The sequence below is a fragment of the Falco naumanni genome, chromosome 9 (genome assembly GCF_017639655.2).
Source record: "Falco naumanni isolate bFalNau1 chromosome 9, bFalNau1.pat, whole genome shotgun sequence".
NCBI lineage: Eukaryota > Metazoa > Chordata > Aves > Falconiformes > Falconidae > Falco > Falco naumanni.
The window spans coordinates 10,550,405-10,574,973 of NC_054062.1; the positions used below are offsets into that span (position 1 = coordinate 10,550,405).

Here is a 24,569-nt window from a genome sequence, read left to right on the forward strand (position 1 = left end):
CGGAGCTGCAGTGAGATCCCAGGTCACTGTGCACACCGCCTTGTTAGCAGTTCTAACACGGGAAACGGCTAGGGCGCTGCTGCCGTGACACGGCCTCACTTACACCGCCCAAAAAAGCCACTCAGTTCAGACGCGACCTCACCGGGGAGCCGGGCCGCGGGGAGCTGCCGCTGGCGAGCCCTGCCACGCCACCGGGGACGCCTCCTGGCCACACAGCCACAGCCAGAGCAGGGGCCTGGCGGTCCCGTGCCCGCGGGGGTCACGACACGGTGTTACCGCCCCTCCGTGCGAAAACGGACCGCCAGGCCGGGCCGGCCCCGCCTTGTGCCGGGCGCCGCCGGTGCCTCACTGCCGCGCACGGCGAGGCTGCAGGGCAGCACTTCGCCGGGCCGGGGCTCGGCGGCCGCCCCGCCGCCCAGCTCGGGCTGCCGCAGCCGAGGTGCGCCCGGCCCGCGGCTCCGGTGCGCGGACCCCCGCACCGAGGCGGAGCCCTAGCCGGCACCGGGGCCGGCGGCGCGGCCGGGCGGGGCGGGGCGGGCTCCCGCCGCCCTCCGCATCACATGAGGGAACTTCGGGCCAATGGCGCCGCGGCGGGGCCGGGGCCCCGCTCGCACCCGCGGACGCTCATTCAAAACGCGGCCGCGCTCGGGCGCCCGCAGCCCCACACCCCGGCCCCGCGCCGCCCGCCCCGCGGCCGGGTGCTGCCGGCGGGGATGCCCGGCGGGGCCGCGGCCTGAGGCGGCCGCCCGCCCGCCGCCATGCCGGTGAAGAACCGGTACAACCTGGTGGACGATGGCTGCGACTCCCGCGTCCCGCTGCACAACGAGGAGGCCTTCCAGCACGGCATCCACTTCCAGGCCAAGGTGAGCCCCGGCCGCGCTCCCCCAGCCCCGGGCGGCGGCGGCGGGCCCGGCGGCCCCCCCCAGCCCCGGGCAGAGCCCCCAGCCCCTTCTCGGCTCCGGCGGGGGGCTCCGGCAGAGGCCGTGGTGCCCCGGGCAGGCGCCCCCCGCCGCGCTGGGCCCCCTTGCCCTCGCCTGGCGCAGGCCGGCGCGGGGTCCCCGCGGGCTGGGGGTCCTGGGCCGGCAGCAGCCGCTGCTGGGGTATGTGGTGGGCACCAGGCTCGCTGTGCCCCTCCAGCCCTGCCCGCCGTGGGCTTCTGTAGCTCTGGAGGCGCCCCCAGCCCGTGCAACTGCGCGTCGGACCTAAGGGAGTCTAAAGAAAACACCAACAAATTATGAAAGCCTCGCACTTAATTATCACAATCAAACAGGTTCCTGTTCTTCTCCTAGTGGTGTTTTCAGCTGTTTAATCCTCAGAAGCTGCCTTGCACGCTTCGTCTGAGAACTGATCTGGAAAGACCCCTCTGGACAGTGCCAGGGATGCTGCCTGTGCAGGTGCACACGCGTGTCCTTGCTCCATCTGCTGCCTGTCCCGTTCCCTGTCCTGTCCCCAGTCGGGCAAGACCTCGTTCCTGTCATGGCCCCCCCGGAAACCAGCAGGCTGTTACCTGCTGCTTACAAACCGTCTTAAGTGCCTTGTTCCATCTGACCTGTTCCCTGCGTGGAAAGCTGAGCAGGCAAGGCCTTCGTTGAAATGCATGCGCCCTTCAGGTATCAGAAAAAACCACTGGTATTGTCAGAAATTTCATATTGATCATGAAGAACAGTCTGGCAGTGAGCGCAGCATCACTCTCAGAAAGTGACTCCATTGGAATTGACATTCTGTAGACAGCACAGGGAATGGGTTCATAATTCAGCTGACAAGAAGAATTGCATTTTGCTGGAGCAACTCTAGGTTTCCCTTCCCCTCTTTGCAGGTGGCCTAACAGATTAGAAATGGAATTCACGCCTGCTGTCTCCTGAGCTGGAAAGAAGGGGCACATATATTCAAATAAAGCTTTGAAATGTGGATTTTGTACATTCTGTTTTTCCTGCTGAAAGAGCTGTAAGACTTAAGCAGGATATAGGATGGATCTGAATAGACAGTTAATCACATATTTTAAAAAATCTCTTTCTTAGGGGAGAAAAAAAAATAATTTTTTTTTACATTAACATTTGCTGTGCCGCAGACTGTACTGAGAAGAAAAATCCTTATTTTGACTTTTTTAAAGGTTTTGAAGGAATTACACCTTTAACTGAGTGAAACCGGCTTCTTCAGATTGACAGCTTCAGTCATCCAGAGCTATTCAGAGAGTGGATAACATGCTGTTAAGATGTGTGGGTCTGAGATGGGGTTTGCATTACCTTAGTAACATGCTTGCTTGGCTCTGCTGTGAAGTCTGTCTCTTGCAATTTGGATGCTCATTGTGGGCACATCAGTCAGCTGCAACTCTGACAATGACAAGGCTGTAACTGGCTGCCAGGTGTCTCGCACCAGGCAATCTGACTGACCACATTTGGTCTCTAATCTCCACATACCAAACTGTCTTACTTGCCCTATAATCTTCAGGGACAAACTTCAGGAGGTCAATACTGGGAGCTGCTTGTGGAAAAGTGGCTGTTTGTGCAGAGCTTCATGAGCTGGCAGAGCTCTGCGTGGGAGCATGAGTACCCAGACTCTGCAGCAAGGCCAAAGCAGGGAGCTTGGGAGAATATCTTCTGGCTTGGCAGTCACCAGCTCTCCTCTTGCCCACACCTATCAATTTATCTTTGGTAGCATGGCCTGTTCCCCACTGCAGCTCTTGTTTGCAGACAAAAGGCCAGCCGGCTGGACTGAATTAATCTGGATTACCTGTGACTGTACTTGACAGCCACCACAGAGTGGGGAAGGAGATGCCTGCAAACCAAAGAGACCACAGATCGGAGCGATACAGATAATGCCCTCACCACGAGGGCGGAGGGGAATCCTGGCTCTGTCGCTCCCTCCCCTGCTGCCCTCAAGCTTTTGTGGTCTGAGCAATCTGACTCTCCTGTGGTTTACCAAAGGCTATAGCTGAACTTAACTGCTCTTAAAAATGCCATTTTGCAAAGGCATTCACAGAAGCATCAGAAAAGCTAGATGACCTTTCAGATTGCTTGCGGTGTTTATTTCAAAGCAGGCAAAAAAGCAGTAAATAGTGAGACAGGAGAACTCATCTCTGAAAGCCCTGTTAAGTAGTTTTTCACAATAAAACCCATTGCTAGCATTACAGTAGAGAAATAAAACCAGAACTATGTCAGTAACAGCGATAGCTATGGGGCTGCACTGGGGGAATTATTTTGTCTCCGTCCATATGTATATTAATTATCACTCTGTTTAGCTGCCCCTTCTCCTCCTCCCCTCTCTACAGGGGAACAACTTCCAAGAAAAATCCCACAACTTGAAACCACACACTCAAAAAGCACATGCAATTCATGAACCAAATGCTCTTGGGAGGGTGACTAAGCTTTGTAAGCTGCCCAGTGCACACGCAGCCCCAATAACCTGCCTGTGACACTGTGCAGAGATGGGCTGTGTGACGCTGGGGGAGCTGACGGACCCTGCTGGGAAGGTGCCAGCGCTGAGTCCAGCATCCTGCCCTCAGCTGCCAGAGCCGCGGGCCCAGGACCGCACCCGGTATAGCCCATGTTGGCAGGGCACTGGCATTTCTCACTGGGCTGCTCGTCCTCTCACTCAGATGGTATTTTTCTTGCCCTCGCCAACATGCCCTTGACATGCAAGTCTTTCCTCAGAGCTGTGAGCCACGCCACTTTACAACATTCACGGTCTTTGCCCAGGATGCTGCATGTTTTCCTCATTCCCAAGGCTGAGCTGGCAGTTTTGTGCCTCCTCTGCTTGGCAGCAGCACGGGCAACACTCCTGTACATCTGTGCCACGTGTGCTACCACAGGTACCACCATGTTGCAGCAGCTGCCTCCTGCCAACAGGTGCACAACCAGAGTCTGCTTTGGCACACAAGCGTTACAACCCGGTGTAAGGGGAGAGTACAGGCAGCTCAGGGAACAGCACACGGGAGGGAGAGACGGCAGCAGTGGGAAGCTGTCTGCTTGCAGGTCTTCCCTAACAACGCGTGTGGCGTCAGCAGCACATTGCCATTGCATGCAAGAGAACAGTCAAGCGATCCGCAGAAAGCTGTAGGTGTGGTGAAGTGGCGGAGGCGGAGGTGCTGGGAACCTGCTGTCTGCCCGCGTCTCAGCCCCCCCAGGACTGGTGCTTACACCGAAATGCAGGCAGCCGCTAGCTCAGCTCAGCCAGGCATCTCGTTTAGGACTGCAGCTCCCCTAAGCATCGTTAAAAACAGCTGGTGTAGGATGCAGATTTGAGTGGGTTTAACAGGATTCTGCAGGCAGCTGAGCTGATCCAACCAAGCAGGCGCAGTGATGTCCTGAGGGAAGATGGTCCAAGCTGAAAAGTTAGGGCAGAATCACGAGCCTTTTCTGGGAAAGTTAGTTGTTGCACATCCTGGCAATTTTCCAACTCTTGTGTGCTTTTAGCTTTGAGTCTTTTAAAAGCAGGTGTAGTGAGGAGTGAGAAAGGATGGACAGTCCCATTTTCAGACCGTGACTTGATTAGCAACAGGCATTACCCTGCAAAGCACTGGAAAAGGTGCACCCAGAATCTGAATGAGGTCAGAGGCTACACCCGATGTTACAAATCCATTAACTTCTCCCTGACTTACAATATTATCCAAAACAGATACTCCTATCGTGTCCTGCATCAGAGAGAGTCTAACCAAGCAGGAACTAAATTAATGAGAGATGCTGTTTGTTTTGAAGAAGCCTACACCAGTAATTTGGGCATTGCTTTACAGACATCTCACTGTTCTGTCTTTCAGTACATCGGCAGCTTGGATGTACCCAGGCCCAACAGCCGTGTGGAGATTGTGGCAGCCATGAGAAGGATTAGGGTAAGTTCAAAAGAGCTGAACCCCATGTGGAATAAAAGGTTACGTTCACTGGAATGACTTGGTTGCAGTGTGCTGTTCTACATCCCCACTTCCTATCTGGAGCTCAAATTTCAGCGCAATCAGGATCGTAACAAGCTTCTCCAGAAATTCCCACAGCATCTTAGTATAGACTCATCCCTGGCTCTTTGCAAAGGTATCAGTTAGCAAAACTCAAACATAAAACCCTAGTCTTTGCTGAGCAGGTATGGGGATTCTCCTGGAACCCAAGCGATTTATTCAGCCTGTTTGGGGTTTTGTGTGTGTGAAAAATGAGATATATACAATCTGCTCCACAAAAGCACTTGAATTCATTGACAGTTTCAGATATATTATGTTGTTATGTATTGAGATTTCAGTGGCCTGGCAGATGTTACGAATGTAAATCCCATCAGACTAGACTTCATGGATCCTGCTGCTCATGGAATAATTTGCTGCTTTCTCCCATCCTCCAATACAGTTTTACAGTTCCTGTTTCTCATCATCCAGTCTGCACTCATCCTCCCCTAACCCTTTATTCCTCAGGACAGCTTATGAATGGTCACCAGATTTAGCTACGATTAGGGGGGTGGCTAGCTTACATCTGCTTCACGTATAACGAGTTCAAGTTTATCTACCCCAAAAGGCACTGCAGCTGTTGTACCTGGCTGAAGTTTTGCAGGGGTCTTAATTCTGAGGCTGTTCGTATGTCTCACATCAGCTAAAGCAGGTTTGAGAATCTTCCATTTAAAGCTTTGAGGGGATTATCCTATTTCCCCCCTCCCCCCACAGTGTTTAACCATCTAATTTTCATTTAGAATAGCACTTTTTAAACTTAGCCTGTAACTGGCTGGGGAGCTGATGTATTCATCTCCAGCCAAGCTCAGAAATGACATTCCCCTGCCTTTGCCTGCTCAGACTATTAGCACAGCTCTTGCTCAGAACGCAGTGCAGCAGCTATCTAAATTGCCTGGTTATTTATGGAACAGGTGAACATCTATAGGAAGAAAAAGCAGTAGGTGAGGGCTACTGGAGCAGTTTAGATGCTGGTGTAACTACTGGTAGTTTTTTAGCTGAATCGATATTTAGCGTCAGATTTGACACTGCGCTTCTGCTGATCTTTGACTGGATAACACCCCTGCAAGAAAAAGCAGTCAGTATTTTAATAGCGGTTTCTAGAAAGTGTTGTGTTCTGTTTTCACACCTGCTATTGCCACGATGGTATCTAGCTCAGTCTTGGCAGCGCAATAGGATGCTCGAGTGCTACGTGAAGCATATAAGAAACCACTCTGCATTCATGGATGCCATCAGTTAATCTTATCACACAATATTTTTAAAGTAGGCATCCTGTATTCTATACTGGGTTTTTAATCTTGGAAGCCCTTTCCAAAAAGGGAGGGCTCCCCTTTTCATGTGCGTATTGTACAGCAGGATCTTATTCAGACACTTCCTGGCTGCTGAGCGGAAGATGCTCCTCTATTGAAGATAGTTAATTGGCACTGATCCTTAATTAGAGCATAAAGAATGAACTGGGAGGTCTTTGAAGAGAATTCTAGTGCATGGAGTACACAACCTAGGAACTGAGGAAAGATGGGGGTTATTTATGTAGCATTCATTTGCATGCAGAAGCCTTGTCAATACTAGAGATTTTTCCCATGGACTCTCAGCAGCACCAGTTGCAACTGGGAGGAAATAGTGGAAGAAGCTATTGGTGGAAACTAGTATTTTGCTACTATCTTATTGTGAGTGGTAGTGCCTGTTTGCACTGCAAGAGCAAGAAGGGTCCTGCAGCCCTGCCAAGTGTTGGCAGGGGCACATTGTGCTGAAGCTTTCATCCTTTGTGCACTCCAGTGTTCCACTGGAATTCTCTACTGGAGCGGAAGAGAAAAGTTGCACAGTACAAGCCCCAGCACAGCATTTCCTATGCTGCTCTCTCTGCCCTGCGACATGGGAGGAGGCAGTGTGAGCCATCACGGGAGCTCCATCAGTGGCTGAGCCAGCTGAGCAGGGGCAGCCCACAGCACAGGCAGGCTATTACTCATTGCTTCTGCCACTGCAGAAGGGCACCAGGGCGGAGGATGAGGAGTCACAGCTCTGTATTTTCCAGGCTCTGACAGAGCTGGTTACTCTAGTTTTTCATTAGTAAATTGATACAAGCTCTGAAACTGCCTTCCTACTCTGTCTGATTCTGGTCTGTAGTTAAAAGCACTTGCCCCAGGGAAAAAAACCTTGAGCTAACTAGCACTCAGCGTTGTCCTCAGAGTGTGGTGGGAGAGAGAGGCGGGTAAATAACATAGCAGCTCCAGTTGCTAAGTCTACTCTTTGGCATCTTACTGTCCTATGCTTTGTACTGGCTCTTTTGCCAGTTGCATATGAATTATGCCAGCGAAGCTGGGAAGAGTTCAGTGGTATTCTCCATGCATTAGCAGAGCAGTCTGCCTCCAGACTTCAGGACATGCGGCATGCACAGACTATAAGATGTTGCTCCCAGAGAGCCTCAGATGACATGTTTTAACATTAGTCTGCTGAAATCGCAATCTGCTCTTTTGCAGTAGGTATTTAAGATGCATTCTCATAGTAAAGCGTAAATCCATATTCCTGACTGAATGAATGCTTTGTAGACTTGCTAGCAATACTCTATTAGTCACACATTAGATTCCCATTTCATAACAGACTGGAAAACCTTGTCCCATCCTGTTCTATGCTTCCACTGGAGGGAATGCAAACGCAATAGGTAGAACAGGGAAGCTGCTGTTCTTAGCTTCCCATTATGCAGAGCTAGACAACTTCAAGTTTGCTAATCCTCCCGGTGGATTATTAGCTGCATACAGCTGCCATGTTATTATATGATCATCAGAGTTCAGACTAATCCCCCTGCCTCCTCCTGCCCTGGCAGGGGAGGTGATGAAATTACTTTGCTACTTGAATAAATACACTGTGCTCTGACAAACACATCAAGTTGCTGTTCATGAGAGTCCAATTCATTGTGCAGCTCCAAGCACCCAGTGCAGGCAGGTGTTCCTCCGCCTCCCAGGCAGAAGCAGCATGCTGCATCTGCTGTCTCCTGCTGCCTGAGGCCATCCAGGTCTGGGTGTCTGGCAGCACCCTCTCACACTCCTGCGTTCAGAGTCAGCATCCTGGTGGGACTGGCTTTCTGCTGAAGTGGATGCATCTGCAAATATTTGAGCCTTCTCAGCGCTCTAGGGAGCTCATGTACAATACAAGATTCTTCTTCCTACAGAAGTCAAGTGGCAGCTAATTTGAAGAATGTGAAAGTCCTTCTTGAGGGCTTAAACGGCTCCTGGATTCAGCAGGGTCACCCTTTTCCTAGAAACACTGCTCCTGGCTGCCTGTTAGTGAACAGCTAAATAACCAAGGTCTCCCCTTAGCCAGGTGAAGGCTCTCACTGAAGTTAAGAGGAAAGATGTGGAACCCACACACACAATACTGCAACAGTAACAGGAAAGCTTTAGTAAGGATGCTTATGGGTACGGGCCTAGGGGTAAAGTGGGGTCTGTAAAACACAACACATTTCCTTGAAGCTCCTCAGGTTGCTTGGGAAATCTTGCCCTGGGAGACCAGGGAATGGATGGCTTTATGTGAAGGATTAACATCACAATGTGTCCTGCATCCATTCCCCGGCTTCCACTGGGCTCGAACTGGCCAGAGGAGGAACAGTCAGCTGTTAACCTTCCTAGAGCAGCACTGCCTTCAGTCCAGCACTTCCAGCCAGTCAAGCAGCCCTAGTGAAATGCAGCTATTTTGAGAGGCAAACTGTACAAGGTCACAGTAGGAGTAAGTGTCAAAGCCTGTCATCCCCACAGGCAGCCTGCTGCCAGCAATTCCCCAAGTCACTCCATTTAATTACCTTTAAGGCACAGAATCAGTTTCCATAGAATTTGCACTTCAGATTTGAAGAAGCCTAGAAATTTCAGGTCTGTTTGGAAGATCTAGCTTGGACATAAGCAGGTATTGACACTCAGAAAAGAGCCAGATGTTGGATTGTTTAATCATTTCGTAAGGGAACAGCCCACTGGTGCTGTGGTCATCCAAGCACCAGGATGAACAAACAGGAGGCAGGCATCCAGACTAATGTGTTTCTTCTGTTACCTCCATGTTTCTTGGGATTAATTTAATTGAGAAGCCTTTTTCCCCAGAGGCCAGTGTGCCAGAGAAGCAGAAACATATATAAATCTTGATGCAGGATACATCAGGAATGCCTGAGCTGTCCTTGGCACAAGAACGGGGTTCTTGCTTCAGCCTCCCTCTTATCCTGATCATTCTTGCTGCATCCATGCTCTTAATAAGCAGAGCCTCAACACTTTGCGATTTCTCCACATGGTATCCCAGTGAGGAGGTGCGATCTAGCCACACTGTTAAGTCATATTGACTGCCAAATATCAACTGGCAGTGTTGAAGTGTGACATGACATCAGTTTAAACCAGGATGAGTAAAAGTTACAATCCTACAGTGCAGCCTTGTGAAGCAGCGGCCACAGGGACAGCCGCGCAGAAACTGCCTCTCCTGCACCCCAGCAGCTCCCAGTCTGATAGCTGGGCTGGCTTCATACAGCAGCTTGCACTTAAAGCCGTGTCAGGCTATAAATTGCAATGGTTCAGGAGCAGATATGGCTGTTATTTATCTGCTCTTGCTACAGGAGAGGAATCAGGTGGACAGCTGGCAGAGGGCAGGGTGACTGCCTTCAGCCGTCTCAGTTTAATCTGTCACTGTGTGGCAGACTTCAGAGGTAGAGATGTTTAATAGACTTGTTCATGAGATTCTGCTGGAACACAGTTCCTTCAGTTTTCCCAGACAGAAAGCCTTCTTATACAGAAGTTCACCAAGATAACCGCTGCATAGATTCCTCTGATATATTCTGCCTATAAGCCCTTCCTGAGCTGTGATGCTTGGAGCTAAGTTTTCCTGTCAGCTTCATGTTAATCTGAGCTGGAGTTGTGATCAATACTAAAAAAAAAAAATCAGCTGCTGCGTTTCTTGGTTAGTCTTTGCAGCCTCTCCCACTGTAATGAAGTTATTTGGTCCCACTGCAGCTCAGGCACAGACTCAAATGTGGAAACGCAAACTGTTGGAGCACTTGCCCTGGTATAGACCTCTGTAGCTGCATGCCAGGATCTGTTGTTGTTGGATGGGATTTTGTTCTGCTGCAGTTACTGGAGGATTTTTCCTTTCAGCCTCTTTGGAAGAGCATCCAAATGCTCAGCTAATGACAGCCCTGGGCTATGAGAGAAAACAATCCTAGCATCTTAAAATACTTCAGCAGTCTTCAGACTGCTGGTGTGGACCTTTCTTTAGTTCTCAGAGTGCCACGCACCTTCTTTTCATTTACAGGAAGGTGCAGGAAAAGCAGATGACAGTTCTTACATGGTTAGTGTGAAACACAGGAGCGTTGTGTGTCTGCTCTAAACTGTTGGCACACCCTGAGCCAGCTGAGGGCACAGCTGATAGTACACAGTGATGGTGGGCAAACATTCTGTGTTGGTAACTAAGTCTCATTTATTAGCTGCTTTACAGACAGGAGAGCTGGGCCATGTCAGCTCACCCAAGGCCTTTAAATAAATACTGTCATCACATAGTGACACTCACTAGATCACATGAGGAGCAGTACTGTAGAAGATAGTCCCATGCTGCGGTCATGGGTGCAATCTGCCTGACAAGCAGACAGGCAGACAGCAGACCTTATGGCAAGATGAGAGGAGGACTTCAGAGAGACAAGGTTCCCCCAACCTGTATGCTTCTCTTCCTCCTTCTCCCCCATGCCAAAAGGACTATGCATTTACCCCAAAGTGTGCTCCAAGAGTATCTTTCTCTAGGATGCCTTACCTCCTCTGGAGAACCATGCAAGGGTTGCTTACACTGATACATATTAGATGGAGCCTGTAGCCTCCAGGAGAGAGCAGAGGTTTTAGGTATTCACATCAGTGTACATGAGCATGTACAAACTTGCTGTGATACCTTCTGCGGAAGGTCTGGTGTCAGTTTTGGCTCTTCTCCGAAGCAGAGACCTAAGAAAGCTCCATGCAGGCAGTACCTGATCAGGCTGTAATCAGTCCTCCTCAGCACAGCCTACAAGTCTACCCCCCAAAAAAACTGAGGAACTTACACTAGTGACTTGGAACAAGATTTACAGGCAGTCATGCATGGCTTTCTGCCCTCTGCCTACTTGCTGGATCTTTCCGCACTTCTGCCTGCCTGCCCAGCAGCCCATGTACTTTGGCCTGCAGCCTTACCTGCCATCTGCTTTGCTAAGGGAAGATACCAGTCAGCACAGCAAAGCTGCAGGCACAGAGAACAGTCTTGCAGACAAGCAGGCTAAGAAAACAGGGAATGGCACGAGGGCATCAAGAGCAGAGGGGATGACTTGGCTCAAGGCATCCTTGCCACGCAGCCCCTCTTCCCCAGGCACCCGGTGCCCCGAGCAGGGCTGTGTCCCATTACCTGACCTGCCTGCAGGACTGCTCAGCTCCAGGCACTATGGTCTCAGAAACACCAGTTAGTCCCAGCATCCCATCCATGAGCCAGTTTAAGGTTTCTACCACACAAGATTAAGCTAATTGGTTTTATCTTTCCAGGCCCTGACAAAATACAGCAAGTGTTTTCAGGATGGTAATTAAGTGTTAATTGCAGCTAAGTTTAGCCCTAATGCCTCATTAGTTTGTTTTCCTCTATTTGTTGCAGCTATAGCAGCCTCCTGCACAGGGATGGGGATCAGGCTGGGCTTCCTGGGAGGCAGAGGCGTCCTGCAGTGTGCTCCGAGGGTCCTACCTGGGCCATGCCAGGAAGCCTCTCACCTCCTTCTACCCAAGGGGAGGAGATGTGGGTGTGCAGATACAGACCCTTGGACCTGAATGCTCTAATTAGCATCTAGGCAGCAGCTCTGCAGTGGTCTCTGGTGTGTCCAGACACACACATTAGCCCATTTTCATGATATGGTGGATTTTGCATCCATTCCTATTACACCTCCACTGAAGCCTTCATCACCCCAACCCCCTTGGCCAGTTCTTTGCCCTTTCCCATGTCAGAGGACTAGTTAGTGGGTTTAACAAGGGCAGGCAGTACTGAAACTAATACTGTTCAGTGCCCTGCTCTACTGAAAAGCATTTCACTGCTCCACAGTGCAAATGTCACCCGAGTTTGGTTCCCACAGTCCGTTTTCTGGTCTGTAAGAAGGTAACGGACCTGACAGATGCCCTTGGAGGGGAAGCCACCTTGCATTAGGAGGTGACAGCCACATTCCAGCTCTTGCCTTCCCACAGCACAGGCACTGCCAGGATGCTAAGGAGGGAGGTGATCCCTCCGGCAGAAGGTCTGGCGAGAATCCATCTCTCCAGGCAAAGGAGTGGTGTCAGCTGGAGGCTGCAGGGCCTCCCCTCACAATAGGCAGAGCTGTAGAGCCGTGACCTCCCAGCCGCTGCTCCTTATCCTGCTCCCACCCCCCTCCAGGAAGGGCTTCCTACCCTGCTGCTGGGTTTTACAGCCTCTCCCCTTTCCCGGTATGCCCTGCAGCCCTCATTAGACAGAACGCCAGGTGGGACGATGTCTCCCAGAGGTCCCTTGCCACGAAGGCCCAAAGAAGGGGGAAGGCTGGGGCTGGAAGGATGAGTGATGGAGGTGCAGCTCCTTAAGCCTCTCCACGCCTATCCATGGTCACCTTGGCAGGCTCAGGTGTGTTTCATGCATATGCTGCTTTACTAACCTTATGGAAAATTTAATTTTTATAAGCTGAAGAAATGGCTTTAAAGATGCAGAAGCTGCTTTCCTAAAAGAATTGAGTCTGCCTCATCTCAGACTAACCCAAGCTTGTTTTATCCAGTTTCTGCTCTTCATATTATCGTAATGCAAAGGGAAGAAGCTCTTAATGAGATGTTTTTGCAGTGGCGTCATGCACCGCGTTTCTAGGCAGCATTGTGTGGCTACGGTGGAGAACTGACAATGTTCTGCTCGTACATCTTGAGTGGGAGGAGAGGAATAAACACCTCTGAGATTACACAAGAATCCAGCCTTCTGCTCGCTGGGGATGTCTCGCCCTGCCATAGAGCTGCCCCACTGGCTTGTAATCTCTTGCCAGTTTCCACCCTGCTCATCTCCAGCCCTAAATCACCTTCAGACTTCTTGCCACAGAATAGTGATTAGTTATCTTCTGCCACTTAACTTCGGAGATTAAATGCGTGGGGACTGGTCTAGCTGTGAGTACAGGCCACCGTAACAGAAGACAGCTTAGAGCTTTTTCGGTAGCCACATGGCATGACCTAGTTTTTGAGAAGTGACTGGTGATAATAGATGCTTCAGTTCTTATACCCTGTTCAGAGAGTGCGCTATGTATGATTGATAACAGATGGATGGAGGGATCAGTCAGTGAAATGTGTCATCTCTAAGCAACAGTGACCTTTTATGCCTTCCTCAGTGCTGAAAACTGGATGGCTCCTCCAGTGAGGGGGTGGAACTAGTGAGGCATATTAATACTGTTTTGCCTAAGAGTCATAATGGATTGGAGTTTAGTTGAAAGCTAATAAAAGCAGTTAAACAGATACTACTAAATAGAACAAGACTGAGCTTTTTGTCTGATGCTAGATCTTGACAATGAGGCAGCTATCTTTTAATTGTAAAATAAAGTGGCTTTAACAGTATTAGTGCTATATTACTGAAGCATTTGATTTCACTAGCTAAAATGTCAGTGTATGAGATCTCTGCAAAGCTTTTACCTAGTTCAAAATAAAGTAGCTTTTTCAACAATTACATTACTGGTTGTAAAGTATTACAGAAATGAAATATAATGGCTTTCAAATTACATTCTGGTGTGGAACAATCAGCCACAACTCAGAGCTGCTTCTTTATTGGTGTCTGAAAAAAATGAAATTGAGATGGCAACCAGATTGGTAGTGAGCAGATTAGGTTAGCTTGTTAACAAGGAGGTGCCTTAATCTGAGTGACCACTGCTTGGGCAAGGGCACAGAAGCTGGGGTTGCCCACAGTGGGGAGTGCCTTTGCTGTGTTGGTGGAGCAGAGACCATCCTCATGCAGCAAATACAAGCACACACTTTGATTTCCACTAGAGCAGGCTGACATGTTTCAGGAACAAAGCAGAATGGTCCATGAAAGTACAAATGCTTAAATCTGTCCCATGGGTGAAGCTAGCTACATGCGGGGGGGGGTGGGGGGGTGGGAAGAAAACAAAACTCAGCTTGTAACTGCGGTACAACCTCATGTTTTGATCAGCCTTTCTGGTTCTTAGGTTAAGAGAGCCTGCACTGGACACAGGAGGAAGGCTAGACCCAGTGCCACAGCAGCAGGTGCCTTTGTAGTTTCTGTCTTGCTTTTTGTCCAGTGCAAGAGCCCTTTGTACTTTACAGATCAGTGTTCTGAGGAGAGGGGGCCCTGAGGGACTGTGACCACAAAGCAGAATTCTGCATAGTAAAATAATATTTGCTAACAATAGTTTTGTTTTATGCTTGCTTTCTGCATTCTTCTTTTGCTGTGTACTAAATGACACCTGAAGGCAAACAGAATCGGTGCTACTTAACATAACGCTTTGACAAGCTACTTCATGTTTTGACCAGATAACTCTATGATAAATCTACAGAACAAAAAACTTGAATGGGTCCCTGGAGGGAAGGATACTTTGATGGGGGAGCAGGGATTTTTCAAAGGCATTATGGAATGGTTTTCTTTCTTTCTTGCAACGGTGATTAGACATTTTCTAAATGGCCTTTCCCTGGGCCAGATGGGCTATTTGGGCTAATTGGCAACTGCCTGACTGTTTTCAGGACACCCGAGTCACTTCCCTCTTTCTCCATCCTTCTGTCACTATGCTGCTGCAGAGATACTGCCATGCGGTGGGTCTGCTGGTGGGGAGGATGGCCCTTTGCATTGCAGAGAGCATCATGGGCCAGGACCCCAAATCACCCTGCTGCTTGCACAGCCAGGCCCAGCATACCCCCAGGAATCTCACCAAACCCTCTGAGCTCCAGGGATTTCTTTCCAAGACCAAATCATTTTTATCATGATGCAGTGTGATGGAGGACTAGGCATTTATAGCTGACTCCCTGAGGGCATAAGACATGCAGTTACTCTTCAGGCACATGGATTCTTTGGCAGAACTGGCTCAAATGGTGGTGTCTGTCATAAACACCTGCTGCCTCTCCAAGTGCCCTGCTCCTCTAGTCAAGCCCTAGGCAGTTCATGAAGCACTAAGGTTCAGTGATCCCAAGCCCTCATGGACCGGTTCAGTCCTGCTGCAACCTATGCTCCTGCTGTTAATGATTATGGGGCCTAAACCTCCAGCCCAGGTACATTTTCTTATTTCCATGGTGTTGTCCCCCCAGGGCAATGCTGGTCTCCCACTTAATCTTGCTTCCTTGCACCCAAGCTGAGGGCAGGAGCAGGGAACACTGAGGTTAATCATTGACCTGTATGCGAAAACAGCACAGAATGCATTAATGTCCACAACTTCACACCTAGCTGCTGACCCCACTGCTAGCCCAGGGAGCCAGGAATGGCACTGGGGAGCAGAGCAGGCGTCAGGACAGTGGAACTGAGCATCAGGCCTGAGGTGGCTGCCAGTCGCTGCTGAGCAGGGGGACAACGCCATGCCATAGCTGCCTTGGCAGTGTGAACAGGGCACACGCAGGTGGGTTCCTGCTCTTTGTAGCTGCTTTCAGGGCTGTCTGTAACAAGTTCATCTTTATTTACCCATCTGTGAAGTAGCTGCATACCCAGCTGAGGACCCTGGCATGCCTCCAGGAGACCTGGGCACATACACTGCCCAGCACCATGAGCCTGCAAACCACTGACAAACAAATCATCCAGCAGTCTCTTGTCCAAGAGCCTGAAAGCCCAGCCCAGGCTGCTTGCCTCTGCCTCGGCACTTGGCTGTGATGCTCTGGTACAGTTTTGATGACAAGACCTCTGTGGCAATAAATACTGATACCATAAAACCCTCTTTATCCATAATACCCACTAGCTAAACCCAGGCTGTTTCTCTCATCATGATTCACTAACCTCAGTAGCTCCCCTGAGGCTAGCAGAGTCCTTGAACTGCTTAATATTCTGGAGTTTTGGAAATGACACAATTAGCATTGAGTTTTCTTTCTTACAGTAACAGTCTTGTTTCCAGACTAGAGTAAGACTTTTATGGAGAATTTGAGGACAACTCAAGAGACCTTCCTTTATAGATTTAGGGACTGTCACCAAGGAGGGTTACCACAGTCTATCGGCAGTTTGATTAGCATTCAATATTTTCTAACCAAGGATCACTTGGCACGAAGCAGCGTGCCAGCTGTGCTGTGCCTGGCTCTGCTCAGGTCTTCACATCTGGGTAATACCCAGGTGTGACCAACACCTGCCCAGGGGCAGCCTGGCAGGAAAGGGTTGAGCTCCCTTCTGTCTTTGCTTTTACTGTATTCCAGAAACACTTGTGATACAAGAGCTCTTGGGCAGATTTCAGGAGACATTTGTGCCCTGTGTGTTGTTCAGAATAACCAAGATTCTGTCTTAAGTCGATGGGAATCAGGAATCCTGTGCTTTAGAAAATCCCTCTTAATAGCTGCATCTAAACATTGGACGTAACTGCTGATTCTACTGAGGTGGCAGGATCCTCCAGTGCTGCACACCAAGCCTTTGCTAATAGCCCTTACATGCACATTCCTCACAGCCTTACTGCAACTGACCCCTCCAAGCTCAGTGGCCTGCTCCTGGCTGGAATTGCTGTACTGTTGGTGCTCTCAGATCCAGACACATCCTTTCTGTGCAAGGCTTGGAGGCCAACTATAAGTCACTGGGCTTTCTGTAAGAAATGTTTTCTCAAGTGGAACTGTTGGAGATCAATAGTATTAACAGCTACACAGAATAAGTCTCCTTGCCAGGGAATAAAGCAGATTATTTCAGTCCCTGACTCTCAGGCCAATACATAGCAAAGCTGTTCGTGAAAGCTGCTGGCATTGAGAGAAGTAGAAAGGTCAGCTGCACCCAGGGCTTGCACTAACAAAGAGTCCTCTGCCATAAAAGAGAACGAAGCCTGATGGCATCTAGCAAACAAGGCATGAAACCTGGTCTGCATATAGCAGCATGCTAGGCAGCTCAGCATCCCTCCGATTTTCATTCTGGTCTAGTTTATAATCAAGAGCTGTTTCTGAATGCAAATGGAGATCAAGTCTTCATTCTAGCTTGAATTCTGCTTGCTCAAAGATAAGAGGTGCCGAGTCCAGCTTCCTAACTGCTGTAGATACCCAAAGAAAATGCAGATTTCCCTCATAGGTAGCTAGGAGAAACCACGAGAGAGCGAGCTGGAGGACAGCACCCAAGGTGCATATGGTGTGTGATAGCACGTTTAGAAGCCAAGAGATGGTCCCTCCCTGCAGCATTTACCAAAAGCAGGTGTTAAGTCATGCAGATGTAGCTCCTCCAGATTCTCAACAGCAAACTACATTCCTCCTCCTAAGTATCCACCCTGGGTGGACATGCTTAGCATCACTTTCCCCCACATGCTGAAGTCACAAGGCCTTAAGGAGGCTGCAGCCACAGGGTTTCTCCTGGCTGCAGAGGAGCACAGGTGCTGGAAAAGGGGAACCACAGTAGGTCACACCTGGCCCTCTTGGGAGCAGGGGATGGGTTGGCTTAGGTGCTAGTTTGAACACCTGAACCGCCTTCTCTGCCTTCTACCTCTTAACCTCACCTGCCTGCAGTGAGCCTCAGGAGCACTGATGCTCCCTCCATCCCTGCACGCAGGGCATGGCTCACCCAACTTGCCTCTAGCTGGCTGCACCTCCAGTTGCCACCCTCCTCCTCTTGGACTACCTGCACTAGAATAGCAGCAAGCATCGTTACGTAAATGAGGAGGGAAACACTGCATTATTCAGAGGCCTGAAATCCTGGCACCTGTCTGTATCTGAGCCTCAGCATGGCAGTGGGACTAGGACATCTCCCCACCTTTGTGCTGCGTGGATGTGAGCCCCCACCAGGGCCCTCGCTTAGCACCCCTGAAGCACACTCTAGCTCCCCCCACCCGCACAGCTGCACCGTGGTGGGTCCTGCCTGGCTCCCGTGACCGTAAACTGCTTGGTCCGAGCAGCTGCTCTGCTCCCTGGAGAGCAACTGTCACAAATGCTTCTGTGAAGGGTCACAGAAGAACTAAAAATCAGCTTTCCATTTTTATTCTCTCTCAATAAACACCAACTCCCAGAGACAGAGCAAAGCAGTGCTGTGAATCACCCGTGTCCCATCTCCCCCTCCTGCTTCCACAAGGGCACCAGCTCCTCTTTTCCCTCTGCACAGCTTAGCCATACCAAGGAGCATCTTCCAGGCTCACACAGTTCATCGATGTGCCACTGTGCCAGCGGCCCGTCAGGCTCACAGGGAGCAGAGGGAAGGGACCGACTCTACAACGGGTTTTGGAGCAAGCAGCAGAAATCCTCGGTGGCTCCCTGCTCATGCCTTCATGCGAGCAGTATCTGGTGGTCTGGCCCTGCTGGCTAGGTGCTGGGGAGCTGTCACTTAGCAGGGGACTGGCTGTAACCAGAACAACTGAATGAATGAAGTAGAAAATGAACATCCTTGCTTTTTGGATGAGAAAGTGACACACAAAATACTCTGCTACCTTCCCACAGCCATGTAGGGGGTCTGAGGCTTTTTCATGGAGCTCTGAGCCTGCCACAGAGTCCTGGCTCCTGCTCTTCTAAGCTTTGTTGTTTGAACAGTGATGAACAAGGTTTAAAACAATTCAGTCTACTAACTTGCCTCTTGTCCTACATACCAGGCTGGAGGGCAACTAGGATAAGAAACATCATGTGTACAAAACCAGGACCTTCTCTATGGGGCCTCTTGACACTGATGTTTATAGGGAAATACACAATTATTGAAGGTATCGCAGTGTATAATTGCAGTTTCACTTCTGAGGGTTATTTCAGGTGAATCTGACCTGCTTCTAATGAAATTAGCACTCTTTATCTGCAGTAACCTAGCAGCTCTTTGAGGCAGGGACCATTTTCACGCTCATGTGCACTCAGTGCCTGGTACATGAGACTGTCGAGGTGGGGTCCCAAGACGCTACTTCATTACTGAAACTAATTAATCATCCAGAGCACTGCAGACCAAAAAGGTAATTTGTTTTCTCCTGCAAAGTGAATAGAAGTAGGGAGTAAAATAAAACTCAGCTTCCCTGTGAGCTGGGGTTGGCCTGCCCGGGCAAGACAAGGGCTGAAGGGCTGCGTGTGGGAAAGCTCCCTATTAAACCTGGGGACAGCAGGGGGTTCCTGGAAGTGACAGTCACACAATGGTGCTTTTGTCAGAGAGGCAGCAAAGGCCAGATGATGTCACCTTGCGCTGGGCTGCAAGGCTGCTTGTGCCTGTTGGGATGAAGCTCAGCAGTATTGCAGTATCTCTTTAACAGGGAGGAGGCAATGAAAAGGCTGCTTTTATCCCACTTTTTTAAAAGCAGGCGAAGAAGCTTTGTTCCAGAACAGTCTGCCTGTTTTCAAAGGTGGAAAAGACTAATTAAGAGCTACTGCCAGTGCTGGTGTCCCCACCAGCTGCCATCACCTGCAGGAGCTCAGCTCTCCCCATGGATGTAACTGACCACTTTCTGCTCCACATCCTTTTGACTGGCTCAGAGGAATATCTAAACTCCAGCCATGTCCTTTGCCACCTCACCTTCAGGTGGAAAGATTGAGCCATCCTTAAAGGCTGCCTGAGACTCAACAACTGAGACCTCCAAAGGATGAGATCTCCTGAAGATGGGGAGAAGGGGGGATGAAGAAGGCCTATATTAACATGCCCATCTGAATGCTTTGCAAGGCCTCAGAAAGCAGATTCCTCAGAGGCAAGAGAGACCTGGATAAAAAGCAGCTCTTTCCCCTGCCTCCCCCGTACCTGACCACCCTCCAGCCACTGCAGCCAGAGGCAGTGCCCTCACAGATCCCTGCGTGCAGGTGAGGCAGCACCACTGCCTGCCCGGTCCAAGCCCTAGCAGCATCTCTCCCAAACAGAGGGGTGAGAGGAGGTTCTGAAAGGTTTGCTGACCAGACTGAAGTACAGCCCACAACAATGCCCTCTCTGCTGGCCGTTAGGGCAGCCCTCCTAAAAACCTGTGTTTGTGGGGCCATCCTGTACGACTGATGGATCCCAGCCCTCCCAAGCAGGGAGGCATCAAGCAGATCTTTACCTGCTCCACGCACCTTGCTGCAGAGGAGCAGCCCTCAGTTCCTGCTGATGTAAGTGGGTGCCTGCTTGCGTTTCTCCATCCTCACGCTAAGGAGCGGTTCAGCGTTCCTCTCCAAGTCGATCTACATAGTAAATAGGCTCTTAAAGTCAGAGAGAGCATGGCTCAAGGCTACAGGATGCAACAGGATCCTGAGCTGCTCCGGAGGCGATTGCTGGGTGCCCACGGGGATCCCAGCCCTGCTGGGGATCACAAGTTTGTACATGCTGTGCGGTGGGGATGTGTAATCCTCACCACGAGCGAGGGCTAGAAACTTCTCATTTCAGCTGGCTGCTCTGCCTTGACTTGCCAGGTGAACTCCTGATGAATAAGCAAGCCTCAGTTCCCTGTGTTGGGACTCTGGCTAACATCTGCCCACCTCAGGGAAACGTTACAGCTCAGGATTCATGTCTGTGAAAGAATTCGAAGCATGGAAAGCTCTTTTCAGGGAAGGTCTTCAGATTAGTCAGCTCCCAGTGCGGCTGGTTTTGAATATTTATAAAGGCAGAAAATTGTCAGGCATGTTTTGCTGAGCTGTACCGCTCCTTTCCTGAAAGAAACATTTTTCCCAAAACGGTGCTCAGAGGCTTGTTTACTTCAGTCTCTCCATGAACCATCACTCCACCAAGGTGACAGGCAGGAGGAGAAGCCTGGCATGATAGCAGGCAGGGTGTCTGGAAGGGAATGTAGAGAGAGCACACCAGCTGTTTGGGATGAAGTAACCTGTCAGTGCTTTATTTCAATAAAATCAGAGTCTTAAAGCTGTTTTGGGGAAGGAGCATCCAGAGAGCCTGGATCCACAGGTTGTTCTCCTCTTATCCACACACTGCTTCCCTGCAGCTTCCAAAACCCTGGCAGGGGAGTGTCGCTTGGTACTGCTTCCTAGGGGATTATTTTTTTCGCCTTAGACCCTAAGTACTGTTGTGGCTTCGCTCACACACATCACCCCAGCGCATCTCCAAAGCCAAACAGGAGGCAGCCAGGTCAGGCATGCCCAGCATTCCTGGTGTTGTCTGGTGAAACCTCTGTCCCTTAAAGAGCATCCTAAAGAGAGACAGAAAACACCTGCATGTCTGCAGAGAGCTGCCACATAGCCCAAGAGGACCGGGCCGAGCTTGCACTCCCTTTTCCACGTACAGACAACTTTCAAGAAGCTACTTTTGGAGCCACAGTTACAGGCTAAGCCAGGAACTAACTGAACACAGCTGAAGTGCCCTCGTGCCAACTGAGGGTTCGTGGGGCACGGGTCCACAAAGACCTGCAGATTAGACCAACTGAAATAGTGCTGACAATACCAAACAGGAGACTCCAGAAACACAAACATTTTCTTAGCTTAATTCAGGGGCTTTCAATTTCCTCTGATGCCTTTCATCCCTCCGCAACCCACAGCGCTGCTCAGCTCTGGTTGCAGTGAGGGGCTGACAGCAAGCTGGGGCATCAGTGAAGGCTTTGCCCACCAGACCTCTCATCAGTGAGGTGCTTGTGCATCTCCTTGCACCAAGGCAGCTGTGAGGGGCCACATGCTGCCCTGAGGTCAGGGAGCAGCAAGGGTGGCTTTGCTGCCTCAGTGAGGAGGAGCTGGAAGCCAAACACAGTAACGCGGCTGGCAGGGCAGGGGCCTTGTGGGCCAAGGCCTCATCCCATCATACCTGAGCAAGATGAGCAGAGCAGACCCTGGGTAGCAACCAGGTTCATCCAAGAGTCCAGATCATTGGGCAGGTCCATGCTGATGAGACAGATCTGTGGCCCAGCTGGGCAGTCAGTCTTCAGGTTGGGATCAGCAGATCCATAGCCAGGCACAGCCATGGCTGAACTGGAGACCAATGCTCTCTTGCACTGGAGCTCAGGAAGCAGTTCAAGGCCCAGAGCTGAGCTTAAATGTGATCCCTGTGCCCATGGGTGGGGGTGGAGGCCCCAGGTGAGGCTGGTCAGGACCATTAACACCTCTTCAGGGTTGGTCACTGTGAAGTGGTCAAAGTGAGAAGAGCCAGAGGTGTCAGCACAGTTCATGAGAGATGATCCCAGCAAGGCAGCTTGGCTTGGTGGGAGGCTGTAGAGCAGAAGGGCTGTCCTCTTGCTAGAGCCAAGTGCTGTGATTCCATAATCCTGGAGTCCATCCCATGCCCCTTGGCCAACCTTTGAGGACTTCTGCTTCCAGCTCCCAAAGAGCAGTTACCCACCTGCCTGGCCAAGCCGGTGTTGGGAAGCAGATATTTTGTGTACCTTAGATGTAGTCTGTTGGGGAGATTTTGAACACGTAGACTGGATTTTGCAGTTCATCCTTCCCTCACAGCTATGCCACAAGTTGTCGCCAGCTCCTGCACCTGAAACAGCATCTGAGACCTGCTGTGCACAGGGCACGGGCTCCGGGCTGGCTGCGGTAATCCTGTCAGTACACCATCGGGGGCCAGTCTGTCCCGTGGTGCTTTCCTTGCCAAGACTAATCAAAGCTCAGGCTGTCACCGGGGACATCGGCATTGCTGGGTGGGTTCTGTGGAGACAGTGGTTTAGGTGGAGTCCTCAGGAAGGAGCATGTGGAGCTCCCCAGGGACAGGGTGCTGTACTGGGGACCCTGCTGCTGCTGCCCGTGTCTCCTGGGGGTTATCTGCATGAACTGCCAGGCAGGAAAGGACCGATGCTCAGGGGTCCTGGGGAGGAGAGTGTGGTGGGACCTTCTGGTGCATGATCGCTGGGGTCCTGAACCCCCATGGGTGGTGCTGAGAGGGGCGAGGATGTGATGTCAGTCACCAGAGATTATGCTGAGGTTGAGAAGGGGACAGAGGGTTACACTCAAATGTGCAAACTCAGTCCTCCACCGGTCAGCTCCTGAGAACTGTAAAAGGAGGAAAGGGGATCATGGGGCCTGTCAAAGCCTGTGGCCACGAGCCCCAACCTGAGGTCTGGCACAGAAGCGCCCGCAGGCAGCTGCTCCCCACAAACGAGCTGAAGTCACGTTGCAGCACCCCAGCCCCAGCGCCAGGGTGGGGGCACAAGCCTGCAGACGCTGTCCTACATCCACGGAGAAGTCAGGAGTCCTGCCTGGCTCCACAGGCAGCGAGCACGGCTGCCAGAGCACAGAACTAGGAATGAATAAATAAATCCTGTGTGATGAACTATGGTCACATTTACTTGCTGCCCTTCCAGGGACTCCCAGAAACCCAGCGGGGCCGGGAGGGCTCCTGAGCCCCCTTCAGCTCGCCACATGGGGAGCGGTCTGCGGTATCTACAGAGAATTTGTTGGATGGTTGAAGGAGCTAATTTAAATGAGAAAAAAAGACTTTGGGTACGTTGCCAGCATTCTCCTTGCCTATTGTACTCACCCTTCGGTTTCTGCTTTCCAGTGAACAGTTTTATGTTTCCAAGGATCATAAATCCTTGTTTCTGCACCGGGCAGGAGGTGCGCTCCTGGGCTCCGCTGCTTCCTGCGTCGCTTTTGTGTCCGTGTTGCCCAGTTACTGCAGCACAGACCCGGACTATGCCCGGCCGCATTCACACTGGCCACGTCCCTGGGGGCACGCACCCCGCCGCCGGGCACTGGGGGTTCATAGGATCCAGACAGGCACATGCTTTCCAAGGCGAACAAAGGAAAGGCCATAACCCAGTGGTTTCCAGCCAGAGGCCGCGATGGAGCGGCTGCGGCTGGCCAGTGACACCGCCGCTGTGCCGGGGCTGGCGCAGGAAGGTGTGATGTGATGCTGAAGGGGCTGTGGGGACCCATGGGGGCACTGGAGGCTGGAGCGCAGCCCACGGTCCAAAGGATGTGGGAACCGACACCACTCATTTGTTACCCCGAGGCCGCACGCAGCGCTTGGCTCCTGCTGGGAGAAGAAGTCAGGAGTTCTCTGTAGCATCAGTTCCAGGCAGCAGCACACCAAGCATCAGTAATTCAAACAGCAGTCAAGGTAACACTGTGTCCTCATGCCATGCGGGTCAGTTTGGTTTGAAATTAATTACATTCCTGAACTTGAAATACTTGGATTCATCATGGCTTTAATTACTAAAATGGTGCTTATATGGTATCAGAGGTTGTGTGCTGCAGCAGGAGGGAAGGATACCTCCCTCGTGGCTGGGATGCGGCCGTGTGCCAACCCAGGAGCGGCAGCAGGGACCGGTGGGTCTTGCCGGGGTCAGTCGGGGGGCAGAGCCGAGCAGATTCCCACCTCCTCATTGCCATGCTCCCTGTGTCCGCCTGGCGGGCCAGGTCTGGGAAGGGACTGGGACTGCTTATTGTTGAGGGGTTGTTTATGGACACATACATCCTGCAGCCTGCCAGGCCGGGACGGGGCAAGGGGAGGCTGGGGCAGGACAGCAGGCTAAGGGCTGGCTGGAGAATTTACAGCTGCACGAGGAAGTCTTCCATTTCCAAGCCTTTGGCACCTTCCTTTGGGCACACAAACAAAGTACTTACCCGGCAGCAATTGGGAGCACTGATGTGCTCCTGTTCCAAAATGTGGAGAGCCTCTGCCTTGATTTCCTTTAATACCACTTGGGCTGCAGCAGCAAACGCCGTTTGAACCATGG

The 24,569-nt window shown here is 51.1% G+C and overlaps 1 protein-coding gene across 3 annotated transcripts in view; it reads left to right on the forward strand.

The window, feature by feature from the left end:
- Window positions 1–664: 664 nt before the first annotated feature.
- The window catches only part of LOC121094100 (carboxyl-terminal PDZ ligand of neuronal nitric oxide synthase protein-like), a 36,276-nt gene continuing 12,371 nt past the window's right edge, over window positions 665–24,569 (forward strand). For 2 of the 3 annotated variants that reach the window (XM_040607274.1, XM_040607276.1), the window contains exons 1-2: window positions 665–863; window positions 4,754–4,825. In XM_040607274.1, the coding sequence (XP_040463208.1) occupies window positions 759–863; window positions 4,754–4,825 (177 nt within the window). In that variant the 5' untranslated portion in view covers window positions 665–758. Of the gene's footprint in view, window positions 864–4,753; window positions 4,826–23,192; window positions 23,332–24,569 lie in introns of those variants that run through there. The other variant, XM_040607275.1, reaches the window with a different exon arrangement.